Source organism: Rattus norvegicus, chromosome Y (assembly GCF_021556685.1).
Source record: "Rattus norvegicus strain SHRSP/BbbUtx chromosome Y, alternate assembly SHRSP_T2T, whole genome shotgun sequence".
Lineage (NCBI taxonomy): Eukaryota > Metazoa > Chordata > Mammalia > Rodentia > Muridae > Rattus > Rattus norvegicus.
In genome coordinates, this window is record NC_141555.1 from 55,431,192 (window position 1) to 55,451,661 (window position 20,470).

The window sequence follows — 20,470 nt, forward strand, 5'->3', positions numbered from 1 at the left end:
GTCCTTCCTTCCCTTGAGCCTGCCCAGTTCACTGTGGCTTACAGTGATAGAAGAGTCAGAAGCTGCAAGCACAGGCTCCTGAGAATCTGTGAAGCATCATTCCACCCTGCTGCCTCATGGAGTCTGTTCTACTTTCCTTTCTGTGGCTGTGATAAAATGCTTGGATGGAAAGTAGTGTAGGGGAGAAAAATATTTTGACTTCAACTTTCAGGTCATGGAGGGGAGTCAGAGTAGGAACTACAACAAGGTCTTGTGGCTGATGCCACCAAGGGACTCTGCTTGTTGGCTTGCTCAAGCTCAACTAGCTTTCTTATACATCTCAGAATGGCCTGCCTAGGGAATGGTGCAGCCCACAGTGGGCTTGGCCCTCGTAAGTCAGTCAACAATCAATGCAATTCCTCATAGGCCTGTCCACAGACCAAAAGAATAACACAATAAGACATTTGCTAAACCCCCCCTCACCTGTGTGTCTGTCTGTATCTCTGTCTGTCTGTCTTTCTCTCTCTTCAAATGATGCTGAGTTGATCAGAGATTATAGTTAACCAGTTTATGCTAGCTGCAGCATGCATCTTGTTTTCTAGATTCTGTAGACTCATAAACGGTGCAGAGATATGCCCCAAGGTGAATCATACCCGAGTCTCACCAGGAACTGATTTAGATGAGATTTTTGATTCAGGAGTGAGTCAGCACTCTAAAGTACTTTGCTATGAAAATGATAAGCGATTTGGATGCCAGAGGGTAGAATTGGATTGAGTTGTGTTCTTTTTAAAAAGATATTCTGACATCGGTTATGTAAATGGCATGGTGGGTTCCATGGGAAGGATCAGGAGACAGATTACTCTTTAGAAAGAACTTCAAGAGGAAAAGGTCAGCACCACAGACAGCCATTACAGCCATGATCGGGACCTGAAGCAGCAGTGAAAAACCTCTGTCTCTGATGGGGAACTCCCTTAGCAGAGATGGTTGCCAAAGGGAGCTGTTTTGTCCTCACTCTTTTGGCTTCAGTGTCTCAGGATGGCAGCAACTGCATTTGTTCTGGGAAAAGCGAGGTCTGACAGAGTCCTGAAAGGGGCCCTTCTGTACCTTACACACTCTGGAAGACCAGTGTTGCAGCTGGTCCTAGTTGGGCTCTGCTCCCTGCTGGGGACAGAGTCTATAGAGTGAGGCGGGAGACTTGAAACCTAATCCCCCATCAATTGTTTTAGACGTGTTTACTTTTTCTCATGCATCTCTTTAGAACATTCCTATTTATCAAGGACCACTAGTCTGTGTAATTCATCAGCTAAGTAAAATGCTCAAATGGCTTTCTTTCAGTCTAGCAGGATTTTAAAGGGTGGTTATTTAATTACAGGCTACTCTTGAGATGGACAGATAAGCCTAATAGAGCATTTTATTTAGTGGGGTAATGACACCAGAGGCACAGCAGATGTGTGTGTGTGTGTGTGTGTGTGTGTGTGTGTGTGTGTGTGTGTGTGTGTGTGTGTGGTGACAGCAGTAACACTGTCAATTTCTCCCTGTCTACTCTTCAGGTTTGACGCTACCTTGGAAATTTTAGTGTGACTTCAACCTCTCCCCTACACCTTTGCCTCCTTCTCTTTCCCTCATACTTCTCTCCATTTCTCAATCCTCCAGGGAGGGACACCAGCTTTCAGTTCACAGGGTAAGAAAGCCCAAGTCTTGAAGATGCAGTTATTCTTCTCTGTAACTTACAGGCTGCAATCAGAACATGTCCACCTCTGAATTAGTTCTCCTGATAAAAGAGACAGTCTGTTCTGGGTGCAAGCACAGAGCCATGTGGAGGTAGAACCGTTTTTGTGAGAGAAAATCCCTTGGGACACTGAGAAACACACACAGCAGAAAGCATGGCATGAAGGATGCAATAGACAATATCCTGATGGGGATTGGGAAGATAGCTCAGTGGGCAAGAGCCTTTGCTTTGCAGGCCTGAACAGTTCATATTCTCTCTGCACCTTTGTAAAACTCTAGGCATGGCTAATCCTGTCTTCAACATTGTAGGGTGGAGGTAAATTACTCCTTAGAAAGAACTTTATGAGGAAAAGGTCAGCACCACAGACAGGCATTACAGCCATGATCAGGACCTGAAGCAGCAGTGAAAAACCTCTGGCTCTGATGGGGAACTCGCTTAGCAGAGATGGTTGCCAAAGGGAGCTGTTTTGTCCTTACTCTTTCGATTGCCAAGAGCATCCTGGCCAGCCACACAAGTCAAAATAGTGGGCTGTGGTTCATTGAAAGACGGAGAATAGTGAGGAAGAGAATGCACATTCTACTCATCTCTGCACGTATGTACACTTGTATGTGCCCTCACACTTGTGAAAAGGCACTCAACTCATACACACACATGAATCCCCCAACCACACCCCTGTCAAAACCTGAGTTCAGCCGCTCTATATCCTATGTGACTTAGTATTATAGGAACACGAAATTTTACATTCTCCTTGTCTTGTAATCCCCATTTTCTGTTCAGTTTACAAACACAAGAAACTAAACTTATGATTTCCCAGCCTCGGTATGGTGTGTCATAGCTTTTGGTCTTTCTGGAACAGCATTTGTCTATCAACGGAGGGACTTCAACAGAGGGGCTTTGCAACGTAACCTCAGTGACATGGAGCCATTTGAGGGTTTTAACTGGGTGACTGGCATCCTCATTTTTCCTTGTGAGAAATAGATTGGACAGAATGCATAACATCACTCGGTTACAGGATGAACAACACATCAGAGCCTGGGAACAGTAAACTTGAAAGACCCCCAGACTTCGGAAGACTCTCGCTCCAGTCACGGGTTGTGGTACCCTCAGGAAACACAAGACGCCGTTCTTGATGTAATCAACAAGAGGCAGTTTTATTTACGAGATCTCCGGCTGACACGTATCTCACACAGGAGATTGAGTCAAGCCCTGAGCCTCTCTAGGCAGGAGCTTATATAAGGAAAACCAGGGGTTTCGTGTGGATACACATAATTGGCTAATACAAAGGGTGCACAGTTACTTTTGGCACGGAGGTACATCAACAAAGCATATGTGTAATCTAGGATCTCAGCAATGTGGGCAGGGCAACTCATCTCACTGCAGCAGGGGGATGACCCATCCTCAGGGAGTGTAGGAAGGGGAGGGGGTGGCTCCAGATGGCCAGTGTCCTTGGGAGCTGATAGTCGGGCCAGTGAGCCCTACCTCAATTTTTTTTAGGCATAGCCAGACTTTGTTCATGACTAACTATTAGAAATTTTAACCCTTCAAACTGATGTCACTGAGGTTTTGTGTATGTGGTGTATGTTAAAACAGTGGATCTGAGAGAGAGAGAGATAGAGAGAGAGAAAGAGAGAGAGAGAGAGAGAGAGAGAGAGAGAGAGAGAATGAGCTTGATCTTAAAATATTTGTTCAATGTATAATATGATCAGAATATTACACCTCATACTTCAAATGTATACAGTCTCCATTTGTCAAGCATACTCGATAAATCTCAAAAAGAAAGGTAAAGGGGCTTTGGGACAGAAAGTTCTGGAAGGGGCTAGGGAGACCGTCTAGCAGTTAAGTACTCGCTCCTCAGAAACTTACATAGATGCCCCATGGATGTGGAGACCATCCTTTAATTCCACCTAGGAAGGCAGGGGCATGATGCCCAGAGCAAGCTGTCTGGAAAGATGACCCATACCAAGTGGAGCTTTGCCTGTGAGTGAGAGTTGCTGCCACAGTGAACAAGACAGACAAGACATTAAGGATATTTCCTGAATGTACCTTGGTCTTCCACATGTGTGTGCATGCTCATGTGTTAACTGGGTGTCTTATTATTTCTCTGTCTCTCTCTTTCACTCTCTCTCTTTCTCTCCCTCTCTAACTCTCTCTGTCACACACACACAGAGTCTCTCTTACACACACACACACACACACACCCACACACACACACACACACACAAACACAAACACTGAACAAAATTTATGTTCTGGAAGAGGGATGACCAGACTGGATGGATAAAATCAGAAATAACAAATTGTGTTGGAAGTCGCTGTGAAGGAAGAGGGGGACCAGAGGGAGAGTTGTGAGTGTGGCTGTATGCTTGTGCCTAAGTATAAGGCCATATAAACCCAGTGCCACCTCCTCCAGGATCCCAAAGCCATAGCTCTAGCTGAGGTATAGTTAGTGATGTCCACTGTGTGTGTGTGTGTGTGTGTGTGTGTGTGTTGTGTGTGTGGTGTGGTGTGTGTGTGTGTGTGTGTGTGTGTCTGTGTCTGTGTGTGTGGTCACTTTTGTGAGTGAATGTGTCCACAAGCCCATGCTCATAAGTTCGCGATCCTGAAAGTGCTTTAGCGTCATCTTAAGTCATCACAGCTCTCAGTGCCTGAGGTTAACTGATTTCCAGAAAGCATCTTAGTTGGGCTGACTAATGTTTCATTACATTACAAGGACATTTTCTACTGTAGATAAAATAAACACATATATTTTAGAATAGACAGAGACTTGAAAAATGGAAGTGGAATAAATATCACTACCGACTTTGCATTAAAAAACACATTTATTTAGAAATCTCTTGGAAAGTTGAAGTTTCCCATATAACCTACACATGATTTCCATATATTAGCATCTTACATAATCATAAGAAAATAATCACACTGTAGATTCGAATCCACACTGTATTTAGAAGCTAAGTGTCCTGTAAATGAATTAAAGTTTTTTTTTTTCTCACTTTGGGTGGTACCTATCCCTTACGTTTCCCCTAGCCTTTGAAGGTTGTCAAGGTATGAATGGCCCGTTTTCCAGGCTCTTTGCTTATGATCCACCTGTCTGGTCTACTGAGCCTCTGTACCCTATCCTGTAGGTCCTCTATCTCTGATGATACCCTCACCCTTGTGTATTGATGCTTTTGAACTCTGATTTACAATTTTTCTTGTGCAGCCTTAGGGAAGTTTGGCACCAACTGATTTCATTCAGCCTGTGCTATTTAACAGATAAATATACGCTGAACTTTAAAATATTCATTTGAATAATTTTATTTTATATAGATAGTATTATGATCTGGTGTGGAGTTCAAATATTTCACACCAAGGAACTGAATTTAGGACATTGTGTAACCTTTTAAAAACCATTCTCGGGTTTAAATTTTGGTGTGTGTGTGTGTGTGTGTATGTGTGTGTGTGTGTGTGTGTGTGTGTGTGTGTGTTTTTGTGTTCATATGTTTCACAGTGTCTAGGATGCCATCTACAAAATCTGCACAGATAAATCCCAGAATAGTCGGGTGGAAAGTCTTGAAGCTCCCCTCCCCCTACTGAGGAACTAATGGCAACTGATGACTACAGGTCAGAGGGCCCATTTTCTTCATGGATTTGGCCCCTGACGGCTGTCCATGCTCCACTGGATGTTTGTACTCACCCCCACATATCTAGTCAGCAATAAATGGACTCAGACGTTTCTATTAAAATGCAAGTGGTATTAGGAGGGAGGAAAGGGGAGGGATTTGAGGGGAGGGGATGGGGATGGATTCGCTCAAACACATTATGTGAATGTACCAAGTTTTTAAGGAAAAAAAAATAAAACAAAGTAAATAAATAAATAAATCTGCTCATGTGTGCACAGGTGCATGGGTTTATGTGTGTGTGTGGGGGGGTTGCAGCACCGTGCTACAAGAGGATACCATGCAGTATCTTTCTCTATGTCTCTCTGCGATTTTCTTTTGATGCACTTCGGTGGTGTGAATATGCTTGGCCCATGGTAAGTACCACTAATAGGAGGTGTGGCCTTGTTGGAGAAAGTTTGTCACTGTGTAGGCCAGCTCTGAGGACTCCTAGTATTCAAACTCTGCCCAATGAGGTAGATTTGATGCTCTTCCTGGCTGCCTGTGGCTACAAGTCTCTTTCTGGGCTGCCTTCGGATTTAGATATAGAACACTCTCCAGCACCATGTATACCAGGACACTGCCATGCTTCCCACCATGATGATAATGGACTGAACCTCTGAAACAGTAAGTCAGCCCTAATTAAATATTTCCTTTATTAAGAGTTGCCTTGGTCATGGTGTCTCCTCACAGAAATGTAACCCTAACTAAGACAGGTGGTGTCATTGCCTGATCCCAAATTCTCAAAATTTCCTCCGGGCTGGAAGCCTGCAGACCTTAATGATTCTGTTCCCCCTTCCTGTCCCTGGGGTTACAGGTTTCCCCTGCCTGTTTCATGATGACTGGGATCTGAGTTCAGTTCTGCCTAGGCAGCAAGCGGTTTCACCCACCGATCCTCCTAAGTCCCATCATGTGGTTTTTAAGGGTTACCAAACGATTATGGTCAACATGCAAACACAAATTATAGATGGCAAGTGCATCTTGACCTCACCTTGTTTCGGTATATTTGAGTTGTTTCAGTGTCTTGATTTCACCTTGTTTCATTATATTTGAGTTGTTTCAGTGTATTTGAATGATTGCTGAGGATTGGGAGACTTAGCGCGAGATAGGAAAGAGAAAGTGAGGATGCAAAGATCTATTGGATCACTGCCACTTGCCCTTGCATTCAACATTTCATATTTAAAAACAACAACAACCACTACCATTGACAATAGTCAACAACAAGGCATGCATGCAACAGACAGGCAGAGAAGACACTAAAGGGCATTACATACTTGTAACCTCACTTTCTCCGCTAAAGCCTCATGTATTGAGCTGATGGATTTTGTGGTCAAACCCTGATTATTAATCCCTAGATGAGAGACCCATAACACCGAGATGAATGACACCATGGTCGATGGGATAGTCAGAGCTTGAGATTTTCTTTCCTTGTAAAATTAACCCAGGTGGGAACTAATAACGACAGCTCGCATATAAAAATAAAAAGCCTTTTAAACTGACTATTGGAATTGTTACTATATATCCCAGTTCTTTGCATTTTTTTTCATTAATGTGTTGTTTTCAGCACCATGCTTGCTACATAGAAAACTGTGCATTTTCTACACTATGTATCTTTTGGGGTGCACTCTGTAAGCTAAAGACTAAATCAATCCATATCAAAGGGTTCTTCCCTGTCCTGTTTACAGAACTGAAATTAAACTGTTTTCATAAAGCATTTCCCAGTTGCCTCGCTCCTTGTTGTTAGGGCTTGAGTGTGAAATTTCCCCAGGGTCTCATCTGTGGGAACACTTTGTGTCAAGCTGATGGCACTGTCTAGGAAGGTGGAGGAATCTTTCAGGATGTGCCCTAGCAGAAGTAGGTCACTGGGGCAAGAAGGAGGGAGCTGGCTGGTTCAGACTGAACTCTTGGATGCCTGATCCACCCAAATATAAACAGGGCTCCTGCAAGTTCTCAGTGACACAGATCAATACACTGTTGCCATGTGGTCATTTCCACGACAGTCTGAACACAATGACTGTGACTGTTTGCCCATAAAACCTCTATTCCTTCACATTGATTGTGTCATGAATTTTAACACCTTAACATAAAAATAATGTAAGTGTGCATCTGCGTGTGTGTGTGTGTGTGTGTGTTTGAGAGAGAGAGACAGAGAGACATAGAGAAAAGAGATAGAAAGAGACTGAAAGAGGGAGAACGTGTATTATATTAAGTACGTATAATTTGCTCCTTGAATCATAAGGCAGTCAATTAGTTTGATTTATGTTCAATATTTGAATTCTTTAAAGTCATACAGCCTTATATTACGGAGCTAAAGCTAATAGTCTAAATTTTCTATTAAATAATAAATTGTCTTTATCCTTGAGAATTTCATACATGTATACAATGAAACATGGCCATAACCTCTTCCATTTCACCCTCAGCACTGTCCAAATTCCCTGCCAATAACCATCCCTCAAAATTCATAAATTCTTTCCCAACCTTTAACCACTAAGCCCAGTTAGCATTGGTTATGTACTTATGGGTGTGTGACCATCTACAGGAATGTGGGAATTCTACCAGTGACGGAACCCTTAGAGAAGAATGATTCTTTTACCCCAGCAGCCATCAGGACCTGAAAACCTCCTCAGTAAGGGATTCTGTCTAGCTGGTGGACCTTTATAGACCTATGCAGGTGACCACAGCTGCTGTGAGCTCACAATTGCAGCAGCCATGTCATGTCCTGAAGGCAGCAAATCCCAGCCCTTCTTCTCACCCTCTGGGTCTTACACTCTTCCCACCTCCTTGTCCAAGGTGCTTCCCGAGTCCCAGGGGTTCAAAGAGACTGAGTGCTCATCCATAAATGGGGCATCTTTATTGCTTCCCACGCTATACTGCTCTCTTAAGAAACTATATTTTAGGGCTGGAGAGATGGCTCAGTGGTTAAGAGCACTGACTGCTCTTCCAAAGGGGCTGAGTTCAATTCCCAGCCACCACATGGTGGCTCACAGCCATCTGTAATGTGATCTGATGCCCTCTTTTGGTAGTGTGTCTGAAGACAGTGACAGTGTTCTCACATACATGGAATAAATAAATAAAGCTTTAAAAAATGAATCTTTATTTAATTTTTTACTGTAACCAGAAACTTTTTCTTTTTATTAATCTTTATAACATTTACACACACACACACACACACACACAAACACAAACACACACAAACACACAGAGAAGAAGAGAGAGAGAGAGAGAGAGAGAGAGAGAGAGAGAGAGAGAGAGAGAGAGAGATCTAAAGGACTAAAATATACTCCTAAGTCAAAGATAAAGCCCAGACACTTGTCAACAGGATTGTGGAGAGTTAAGAGTGGAATGACCATGGAGCCTCCTGAAGGCAGGAACCAGAGACAGTGGCTCTACCAGGTTGGGCGTCTACTGTTCTTCAATGTCTTCATGACCAGGATTGGTGAACTGCAGACTAGCCATGTGGGTGTTAGCCTGCAAAGTGCACTTGGTATGGAGACTGAAGTCTGATGCCCAGGCTGCCTTGGTTCCCTCTCACTTCTATGATTCCTAGGAGACTAGGAAATGTTTCACCAGGTTCAGTAGTATTATACAAACTGCAGTCATGGGTAACTTTCTTTGCTGTTAACTGTCTGTGGAGTTTGGCTCCAAATTTCTTAAATAGCCTTGAAAGGGATTCTATTTAACTCATTCTAGGGTGATCTGCCTTTGTTTTCCATAAAGGTTCTGTGAGATAGATAGTGATCTGCTCCTAGGAGTAAACCAATGTCTTGACCTTCTGAATCTTCCAAATGGAGTCCTTGGCTGAAGTTTGTTAGAACGTCAAACTCCTCCCAACAGATATCTGTGCCTGGAAATATATCCTTTATGTAGGTCTATTCTTCTGGTGTGTGTGTGTGTGTGTGTGTGTGTGTACATGATGGTATCACAGAAAAGGCTGTCGAATCTGCAATTTATTTTTTTTTTTACTGTGTGTGTGCTTTCCTATTAAAAATTGTTCTTATGTTTCGTAAGAGTTTCCATAAAAGCCTCATTTTTAGGGAGAAGATCTTCCAAATGCGTCTTCCTCTGGTCTCAAGAGATGAGAATGAGTCATTAGCATGGAGGGCTGAGTGAGAGCTGCTGGTTGGTTCCCAGTGATGCTGTGGGCCCTAACTTTGTAAGCTTGGCTCTGTGCTCCAGCCAGAGCCTCTGTATTCTTTGAGCCCCTCCTTGGGAGGTGAAGTATGGATTGTTTGTACTGTTTGCCCTAGCACTGAGCCTATTTTGAAATTGTTTTCCCTGCCTCCCTCAACACAGTGCATTGTGAAGTCCTTCCACATGGAAAACCGCTGGCCACATTGAACAGGGGAGAAGGGAGATTTAAAGTAAAATACAAATGAAGAAAGCAGGAGTGACAGCCATGTATGTGATACCCCGACAGCTAAGGGGGTGCGGAAACATGCAGGTGGCTGCAGAACTTACAAAATTTGGTTGGCACTCATTCCTCCACACAGCTCACCTAATTTTGCACCAAATATTCGGGTCCTTTGATGGCTATCTTTCTATAAATCCTCAATTGGGCTGAGTGTGTCTTCGTGTATATCTCTGCATGTGTGTGTCTGTGTGTATGTCTCTGTGTCTGTCTCCCTTTCTGTGTCTGTCTCTGTCTCCCTCTCTCCCCCTGCCCCTCCCCTTACCGCTCCCCCTCCCCTTCTCCTTCCCTCCATGCTTTTCTTAGTTTGCTGTCATATAGTGGGAACCTCCAAAGTTTCAAACTCACTTCTTTTGCGGCGTTGTTCTGCCTGAGAAACCACATAATCTGGAAGCTTGTGCTAACACTGGACACTTAAAAGTTACTAGTTATTAGAAATTGTGTTTAAATTTAAAAATGATTTCCTCATTTGTGTGGGCTCACGGACACGTGTAGGCAGTGCTTACTGATTGATCAGGGCGCCGTATACTTCCGACCTCATACAGACCCTGACAAGGATTACTTCCTATGCTGTGTGACTTATTTTTTCTCCTTCCAATGAAGGTGCAGACTTGAGCCATTTCCGGTGTCTGCACTTAAATGAACTAGTTCCGGTTTCTCAACGGCGTCCAACATCTAGGTTGAGACCTTGACGTGGGACATCCGCGGCACGGCACAGCTTTCGGTTGGGCTGAGCAAGAGGGATCTCTGGTTTGGATTGTTTTCTCTGCCAACAGTACATGGGATTAAATCGAAGACCCCATGAGTCTATAGTGCCTTCTGTGAACTCTGTGTTGTTATTATCTTTTCAAATTCTCTTAGTTCTTGGCCGAGTCGCTGACAGCTCCTTCGCTCTGTGAACTGACTGCCGTCGTTTTATTACAGCGATTTGATCGATATGTTGCATTAATTTTTAGCTCTCCTATCTCCATATTCTGAGAAAGGCTACCTCTCTCTGTGGCCTCAGTTGTTGGATGCTACCTCTTAGGAGGTCCCATGCCCTTCCTTTGAGGCTCTGCATCCCTGCAGACAAGGAGCTAAAGTCTTTGAAACAAAATTCAGTAACTCCACGGTGGCTTTTTCATGCCTTTTGAGAAATCCAAGTACAAGTCTTTCCACTGGCAGCTATTCACACACGTTAAACTCTTAAGTCGAGATATCCAATTTGTGTTTTAATCCTAATATCAACAAACACATGAGTTACAGGTAGATTTATTGAAAGAATCAAGTATGAGTTTGTATGAGGGGCTGTTATTTAGGAGATGTAAACAAATAGGGTTTGTATGTGTTCAGTACAGATATGGTATTTTAAAAACCACTTTTATTAGTTCCTTGAGAACTTTGTACATTATATAATGATAGAATTTACTTCTCACTTCTCTTCCCAACTCCTCCCAGTTCCATATACACCTAATTCCTTTTCCCAAATTCAGGCTCTCTTTCTCCCCTCTGTAATAACCCACTAAAGTCATTTATGCTGCCCATAAATTCATGGGCATTGGGCAAGCCACTGGAGCCTGCCCAACTTATCACCATCTTTATGTTTGTAGAAAACTGACTCTCCCTTTCCTGTCAGCTAGGGCTGACGCTAGTGGTCCTGTCTTGTATAGAAGACAATGCTTTGTTCTGGGTCTCGATAACATCTGTATCTTATATTTCCACTCCCTCTTCCTTGTGGGTTCCTAAGACTCAACTCCTTCCCTTTTTGCCTCTCACTTTGAGTCTGTGTATATACTTGTGTGTCTATATTAGTGATGTCCCATTTTACATTCAAACCAACACATGGTGGGGGGCATCTTTACAATTGATTGCAGACAAAATGCTGCAATGCCGACATGGTGTAGCTCAGTACCAGAAAGAAATAGGAGATTTTGAGAAACCTACCCAGCTGTTTCTAATGTGAGGTGAAGTTTAGACCTCTGACACAACCTTCTGGCCCTACCCTATGGGTTTAAGATACACATTGTCCCAGTACAATGTTCAAAGGTGGGACTATGAAAAGCAATTGGACCCTGTGTGCTGTAATCAATGAGTTCATCTGTTGATGGATGTGTATGAAGGTGGCAGGAAACTGGGAGATAGGAAATTAAGGAATTTAGTCATTTGCGACATGTCTTGGAGGGTGTTTTTTGTTCTTGGTCTCTTCCTGTGTTGATGCTTCCTGGATGCCAGTGGGATTAGCAGTTGAGCTCTATCGTGACCCTTTCATGATCATGTGACCATGGACTGAAACCTATGAAACCATGAACCAAATAAGTTTGTTAACTATGTGAGTTGCTAGGCAACTTGTAAGAGTGATGAATGGGATAAACATGAAAGTGGCCAAAGTGATGCTGACCATACCAGGTCATGTCTGGATATGATGTAGGAGGACCCATGACTTAATCCTTTAAACTCTTTTTCTGGAGGCTGCACTCTAAGAGAAGAACCAATGTATCCCAAGTGGTTTTATCCAGACGATTCTGCCAATGTATCTGTTGTCTTAGCAAATCAAGAACCTCCTGCTTCCTCCTCTTGTTGTTCTCCTGACTTCACTTCTGTGTTTTTAATAGACTTCGATATCGTATGAAATAGTGGGAAATGAGTATTAAAAAAGGGAAGGAAGCTATAAATTTTGCTATAAAATCATTAAAATACACACTTAAAATAAATGGATTTTTAAGTATGTACATTATACTTCAATAAGGCTGCAGAAAAGGCTTGGACAACTATGATGCTTGTCGTGTGATTTGCTATTTGTCATAGTTCCTGTGATTTTGAACTTAATAGTAGTGGGTTTTATTACAGATGACTCAGACACCAGGTTAACCATACAAGCAGAACACTCCGTTCCATCAGGGAAAAAAAAATCATGTCAAATTCATTGGCTTTCTTGATGAGGGTTTTTCTGGTCACAGCCTAGTTGGCTGTTAGTTGGACAGCTATTGGCTGAGAGCAAAGATGGAGAGAACACAATGTTTGCGGGGATAACTGAAGGTTGTGCTCATAAAAGGGGATGAGTTTCACGGAGTTCAGTTGCAGAAGCTCCAGTTGGTGATGGAGCTGAGGCCTAGGAGCCTTGCAAGACTGCCATAATATGTTTTGAGATGTCATGGCCAAGTGGGAGATAAGACTAGATGAAGTGGAAAAAATTTAGTTTCTTTGGAAACTCACTTTTGTCACAGGATGTTTTTCTGGAAGCTATGTTAGGAGAGGATATTTTGCTGAAGCAGACACATGAGAAGGCATATGATATTTCGCTGGAGCACACGCTTGAATGGGGACAGGATGTTTATGAAGAACATAAATGAAATCCCACAGACAGGGAGATGACATTTTTACATTGCTACACCAGCAAGGCTTCAATGTTCTTCGATAGTCTTCCTTCCGCAATGATAAATGCACAAAAGAACCTGAGCTATTCGGGCTGATTCTGAATGCTTCTGCTGCTTCTTTTGGTTTCTTAGAGACTTGTGGTCTCTGCCAGATCAAAGCACTGCTACTGATTCATTTTTTGCATCTCCTATTGGACAGTACTGCACAATGAAGATTGGAGTTACCCCAAAGAATTACTTCTAAATAGGTCCACAACTCTCAACCTTTTCCTATCAACTTTCTCTCTCTCTTACCTCTGGTTGGTGGGCTAGAAGGGTGTTTGAAGTGTTTTAGAACCCTAAATAAAGTAGGTTTTGAAAAAATCTAAGCGTACAGATATATTCATGGGTTTTGAGAAAGGGTTTTGTCTCCTGCTGAGAGGAGATGATATGTAGGTTGTTACTTTTTGGTTCTGTGGTCTACTGTGAGCCATTAAATGGCTAGTGACTGACAGTCTCCCAGTAAGTGTAGCACACACTAAAATGCTTTTGCTTGGCGTTTTGAGCTGTAGAATGTATTCATTTCTTGTCATATATACTCAAGTATTCATGTTGGTGACAGTAGTTACTCTTCAGTTCTACCATACAGGGAAGTGGGTCTATACACTGAGAGAAGAGAGTGTCTGGTGGTGAGTATGTAACATGGAGTAAGAGAAACATTACGGTGCTGGGTCTCTCTCTCTCTCTCTCTCTCTCTTTTTTTCCCCCAATTTGACAATCTGGAGTCAACTTAGACGAGAGAACAATTCAAGAACTGCCTCCAATAGTTAGTCTTTGGGTAAGTCTATGGAACATTTTCTTGATTAATGATTATTGTGGAAGGGCCCACCATTGTGGGAAAGTTCATCAGTAGTCATGTATAAAAGGAATAGCCTTTTAGGCTGTAAGAAATAGTAATGGAGCAAGACATGGGGAGTGTGGCGGTTTGAATAAGAAAGGCTCCCACAGTGATATATTTGAATATTTAGTTAACAGGGAGTGACAAAATTTTCAAGGATTAGAAGCATTAAGACGTGTGGCCTCATTGGAGGAAGTGGGTGTGTTGACAAGGGTGGTGTTTGATTTTTCAAGAGCCCAGTGCTTTCCCAGAATTTCTCTCTCTCTCTCTCTCTCTCTCTCTCTCTCTCTCTCTCTCTCTCTCTCTCTCGCTCTCTCTCTCTGCTTACAAAGCAGTAGTTCTCTATTTCTCCAGTGTTCTGCTCCCTGCCATTATGATGGACCAGACTTCTGAAATTGTAATTTATCCTCCAATTACATAATTTCATTTATAGCAGTTGCCCTGACCATGGTGTCTCTTCACAGCAACAGAACAATGACTGAGACAGGGGGCAAGCCAACAAACAGTGTCCTTGTTACCGCTTCAAGCTCCTGTTCTGGTTTCCCTCAGTGATGGTCTCTAACCTGTAAGGCAAATAACCCTTTCCTACGCAAGGTAGTTTTGATCATGACATTCATCACCGAGAGAAGGAAGCAAACTAGAACTTCACAGATCAGTACATGAGCAACCCTTACCTTTAAATTAAAACAAAGTGTCTATACCTTTTATTTGTGGTTATGAGGTAAGAGTCTGTGGCTCTACTAGATACACTGTTTCTATAAGACATTGTCTTACTTAGGGTTCCTATTGGTGTAAGGAAACATCGTGACCAAAAGAGCAATTTAGGGAGAGAAGTTTTATTCAGCTTACACTTCTACATTGCTGCTCATCACCAAAGGAAGTTGGGACAGGAACTCAAACAGGCAGGATTCTGGAGCCAGGAACTGAGGCAGAGGCTATGGAGTGGCACTGCTTACTGTCTTGCTCCTCATGTCTTGCTTAGCTTGCTTTCTTATAGAACCCGGACCACCAGCCTAGGAATGGTGCCGCTCACAGTGGGCTGGGCCCTCCCCCACAAATCACTAAGAAAATGCCCTACATTTGGATCTTATACAGGCATGTTCTCAAATGAGGCGCCCTCTTCTCTGATGACTCTAGCTTGTTTCAAGTTGGCATAAAATCAGGGTGGTGTTTAGAATGTGATTTTCCCATGGTAAGTGTGGCACAAGTAGGAGGTGTGGCCTTGTGGGAGTAGGTGTGGTGTTGTTGGAGGAAGCATATCACTGTGGGGGTGATATGCTTCTCCAACAACATGTCTGCCTAGACGCTTCCATGATTCCTGCCTTGATGAAAATAGGCTGAACTTCTGAACCTGAAAGCCTGCCCTAATTAAATGTTGTCCCTTGGGGTTTGGGATTTACCTCAGTTGTAGAGCGCTTGCCAAGGAAGCCCAAGGCCCTGGGTATGATCCCCAACTCTGAAAAAAATAGAACCCCCCCCCCAGAAAAATTTATCCCTTATAAGTTGCATTGGTCATGGTGTCTTTTCGCAGAAATGAAACTGGTAGACAACCAGCCAGTATAAAAATTCCAAACAGCAGAATTAATCAAAGATAGAAAATATTTTCAAGTCCTACAATGAGAAACTTATTCTTGAGAGAAGAAACAGCAATGAATGAGTAGAAGGTAAGGTTGCCTACAAAGAAACACTTGGAGTGTAGATGTGGCTCAGAGAGTCCCCATGTAGTGCACAGGAGCTTCTCAGGAGGAGAGAGCTACGTGGTCAGGAACCGCAAAGCATTTTTATGTCACGGCAAATGGCATAGGAGAGATCAGCACCTCTGCATTGGATGCACCATCAAGAGTTTTCTGAGGATAAGCTTTCATGTGAGTAAAAGATGGGAACTTCCTGGGGCTAGATAAGGTAAAAGGGCCCAGAGGTCTGTAGGAAGCCATCCAGTCGAAGGAGAGTCAGGCAAGATAAGCCAGTGCAGGAGCCCTTTGTGGTCATCTAGAAGAGATCTCAAAAATATTACAGGATCCAACAGAGTCTAACAGTGCTCAGGGAAGCTAAACAAAGGATCCACGTAATACCTGACATAAGCTCATGGCATCCTCATGTTCTTTTTTAAATTTCTTTTTACTGATCATACAAAATAATGGGCTTTATGGCACTTTCAGGAATCGATAGATATAAACTTAATTTGGCATTCACTATTCTTGAGTTATCCTCATCAAAATGTCCTCTGGGGAAGCCACCACCTCACATCCACCCTCTGTAGTGATAGCTTGGCTGTTCTTTAAGGAAGCAAAGAGACCAATATGGATGTGGCCCAAGTTCAAGTCATTCGAGACCCTTTCTGTTCTTCCTGGGTCTCCTGCTTCACTTTTTGAGAACTCCATCTTGGAATTCCTTCGTCCCTCAGTATCCTCAACTCCCACATGTGTTCTTTAGTCTTTCTTCCACATCACCATCAATTTATTCTTTCTTACCCTCATCCTGGTCTCTTCTCTGCATGTGAAGGTTGGATTTATTTAAAAAGATGACTTTAGGGGCCTTCAGAGATAACCAATGGATTAAGAGCTCATCTGCTTTGAAAGAGGACTGGGATTTGTTCTTTGAGCTCATGTCCGATGGCTCCCAACCACCTTTAATTTCAGCTCCAGGGGACCTGACTATTCTTGTCACTGTGGTCTCCTGTATTCATTCCTTGCCCTACCCAGATAAATAAAAATAATACATCTACATATGTGAAACAGGTTTCATTAGGTTTTGTTAGTCAAACAATCCCTGATCTTCTCTGATTCTGAGTCTGCTTGGATCAGTTTATTGGGTTTCCCCTTGGGTTCCAAGACCACCTCTCTGTTACCTGCCACTCTTTCGCCAACTATCTGTTTCTCCCTCAAACTTCCCCTCAGAGAGTCTATCTATTTCTGGCCCCTCTCCACTGCTTCCTAAACATCCATCTTTTTTTTTCCCTGTGCCATCCCTGGTCCTCTAAGCCTTATCTCCAGTTTTTTCCTCTCCCTAAAGACCAGACTAGCTCAGTACTGTTTGTTTTAGTGTATGTGACATTAGACTTACTGTTCACAGCCTTGAACTTTCCGGCTTCCTCTCAATGTTCCATCCACCACAGCCAGTCTCCTCCACAAAAGTGTGCATACACAACACATCACATCACACATTTTAATTTTTAGAGCAAAAACAAATTCCACTGGAAAAGATACTGGGGATGTCAAAGGCCATTGGGTATCTGAAACACAGAAAAACAAACATTTTCACCCCAATCCTGTAAATTCCCCATATATGTCCCCTCACTTTGTGAATTTCACCTTAATGGATCTTTTCCATCAGATTATAGACATAGATGTGGACGTCGCCATCAAACTTGATGAAGTACACGGAAGGCTTGGCTAGAACTTGGTAAATGACTTTGCCGATCTTTTTGGACCCATCACTTCTGGTGAACTGCACACATTGACCTGTTAAGATGTCGCTGCCAACTTCTGACTTCACCTCTGCTGGCGAAATCTCTGGAATGATACGGAGATTACCTTCTGTGTAATCATCCAGGAGTTGATAGATATATAGGACTGGATCTTTCTCATAGGTGATGTAAAACCAGTCCTTCATGATTGGCACCTGGGCTAGGACCACCCCCCTCCAGTTGTCCTTAGAGCCATGTTTGCCCTCAAATTTATGCTCCACACGGCCAACCATGGCACTTGCGAGTTGGGCGTCTTTCACTTGAGGAAACACAACTTTGTGAGTCAAGACCTTAAGCTTTAAAATCCTGTCATCACTGTGAAGTGCCAGTCCATAGACACAATCAACTCCATCATACTTGACCAGATAGAGAGAGGGATTTGTTGGCAGTTGATCTAGAACTATGGCCTTCCATTGGGTGACGGGCTCATCACCTTCCTTCCATCCGTGTGAAATTCTGCACCCCACAATGTTCCCCAGGGACTGGGGAGAAGGCCTCTTCCTCTTCCGCTTCTGGAAGGATGGTGTGCTCATCCTCCTCACAGACACCCTCTTCTTCTTGGCTGTAGACCTAGTGTGGTAGGCCACAGTACTCCTGGTCCACTGTCTTGTGGCTATTGTTCTGCGTTCAGGCTTCATACTTTCCCATGGCCTGGGTTTGAAGAGCTCACCTGCTTAAACCAGAGACAAAGCTGGTACCTCTATCATATGAGTACCTGCAATAACAATGGGGGTGGGGTTGGGGAGGGTGCTGGACCAAGGCTCTTGTCTATGAGAACTTTGGAGCAGGTGAGGAAGGCGATGGTAAACAGGTTTGAGCATCTGAATCTAATTCTGTCATAATCAGAAGTTCATAGAAGTGCTGGGCAATGGTGGAGCACACCTTTAATTCCAGCACTCCAGAAGCAGAGGGAAGCAGACCTCTGTGAGATCAAGGCCAGGCTGGTTTACAGAATTAGTTCCAGGATAGACAAAACTACCCACAGAAAAACCCAATCTCATAAATCAAAATCTAAAGTTCAAAGGAAAATGAAAAAATGGTTCTCTACAGCTCAGAATAACATATTTAGACATATTTCTTCAGCCCGAGGCACTTTGCCTATGCTGAGGAACATCTCCTTGAATGGCTAGTTCAGTGTGGGATTAAGTATCCTTGTCCCCACTTTAAGCAAGCAGAACAGAGAAAGGATAGCAAAGGAGCCAGAAGGGTGGCCACACCCCTTCTCTACCCTCTAACTATGAGCTATTTGGCAACATCCACAAGTATCTGCCCAGAGACTAAGCACAGCAGTCCACTGGCCTTCTCTACTGTGCATCCTGACCCAGCCCCAGGTTTATTCCCCGAAGCTGTTGCATTTTCGACCGCAACAAGAGTCTTTTGTGTAGGCAACAATAGCCTTTTAGAAATAATATCTACTGGGGTTGGGATTTAACTCAGTGGTAGAGCAGTTGCGTAGCAAGCACAGGGCCCTGGGTTCCTCAGCTCCATTAAAAAAAAAAAAAAAAAAGAGAAATATTTTCTCCAAAAATACACAGGCACAGAGAGGAGCTTTGGCATTTTAGTAGAATTTTGAATTAGATATTGTTAGCAAAGAATAATAAACTCCGGAGACTGACTAGCCTAGACCATCTGCCTAGCTCTCAAACGTGGAAGACATTAGAACGTAAGGTTACTTGCTGTACGAGGGAAAACTTTTAGCTTTCTGTGCTACAAGGGTCCCAGTTATCTTCATAAACGTATTTACCAAAAGAAAATGTCCTAGTCGTCCAGATTCTGTCTTCTGAAACCGGTCAGGCACCAATAGGTTGTTGAACAGTTGTGGGGTTCAGGAGCTGAACTAGCTTTCACACCCCGCTCCAAAGATAGTGAACCCACCTTCAAAGTAGTCTAGCGCCTCCAAGTGGAAGAGATGTGCAACCTCCGCCCTTGTGCTCTGTGACATCATCCAGGCTCTGCTTACGTCATAGAACCCCTCTCAGGCCAGTTCCTTCCCTAGTTACGCTTAGAAACTTCCAGCATCTAGGTTTTAGCTTCTCATGTAGCCTCCTGGTGAACCAAAATAAAGTCCCCACCCAAATATTCTGATGACTCGAGTCACAGTCTGCCCAAGTAGCTCTTTTCATGCTTTTTATTTTTCTGAAAAACTCTTTGGTTTCTGAGTCACCAACATCCTTGGTGGTTATTTTCCCAGCTCCTATGTTTTCTTTGGTTAACTTTAAGTTATTCTCCGTATCAGAAATATTGCTAGGCTCTCTTTCCGAGGCAGCACACAGGATAGAACAACAAAATTGGCTCTATCAAAACCCACAATTAGAGGAGGGCCATTTTTATTGAAACAAAGCTGGAATTTGACAAGATTAAGTACCTTGTATTGAAGACAATGGCAATCATGAATTATGGATTCTTTGCAAAGAGCGAGGAAAAATTAGCTCCTGGACCTGCTTCCAAAGTCGGAATAAACTTATCACAAACCCAATATCGACCAGTCATATTTTAAATGTCTTTAAAATTTATCAGCACTTCTGATTACAAGGAATTTATTAGATCAAATGCAGTAAAACAGGATGAAATAGATGAGGTAATTTTGTTTTTGAAATATGGGTAGACAGAATACTGGATCCAGGTAAGTATGGAATTTACCTGTAAATTACAGGCCACTTTAATTGTTTGTGTCACATAGTTCTTCAGATCTTCAAAAGGATTCTTTTTAGAACCCTCCCCTGTCCCCACTACACTCTGACCATCCCTTCCCTCTTCCCAATAATTCCCTTCCACTTTAACATTATAATTTTTTAAATGTACTTAGAGCTTAACAACTTATGTCAGCTTTTTAAAATCTGTCCAATTTTCTAAGTGCACCGTCTTCTTTTTCTCCTTCTATCGTAGTTTTAAGCACATTTTCTTTCACACTTTGAGTTTTACTCTCTCTCTGCTCTTATGACTACTCTGCCATTATGTGACTGTTGGTCGACTATGTGGCTGACCTCAATGTGGGGTTAACTCAAATGACATGAATTCCCCCC

The 20,470-nt window shown here is 43.0% G+C and overlaps 1 protein-coding gene across 2 annotated transcripts; it reads right to left on the reverse strand.

Annotated features, from left to right (window-relative positions):
• Nucleotides 1-17,132: 17,132 nt before the first annotated feature.
• On the reverse strand, nt 17,133-20,096 carry LOC147998039 (Y-linked testis-specific protein 1-like). Of its 2 annotated transcripts, none has more exons than XM_087601352.1 (3): nt 19,323-20,096; nt 17,293-18,117; nt 17,133-17,213 (listed from the first exon to the last, which is right to left on the reverse strand). In XM_087601352.1, the coding sequence occupies exons 1-2, from the start codon at nt 19,390-19,392 to the stop codon at nt 17,294-17,296; spliced, it is 894 nt and encodes a 297-aa protein (XP_087457478.1). In that variant the 5' UTR covers nt 19,393-20,096; the 3' UTR covers nt 17,133-17,213; nt 17,293. The 2 variants fall into 2 exon arrangements, with proteins under 2 accessions (XP_087457478.1, XP_087457479.1); XM_087601353.1 differs by having other exon boundaries at nt 19,192-19,351.
• Nucleotides 20,097-20,470: the final 374 nt, after the last annotated feature.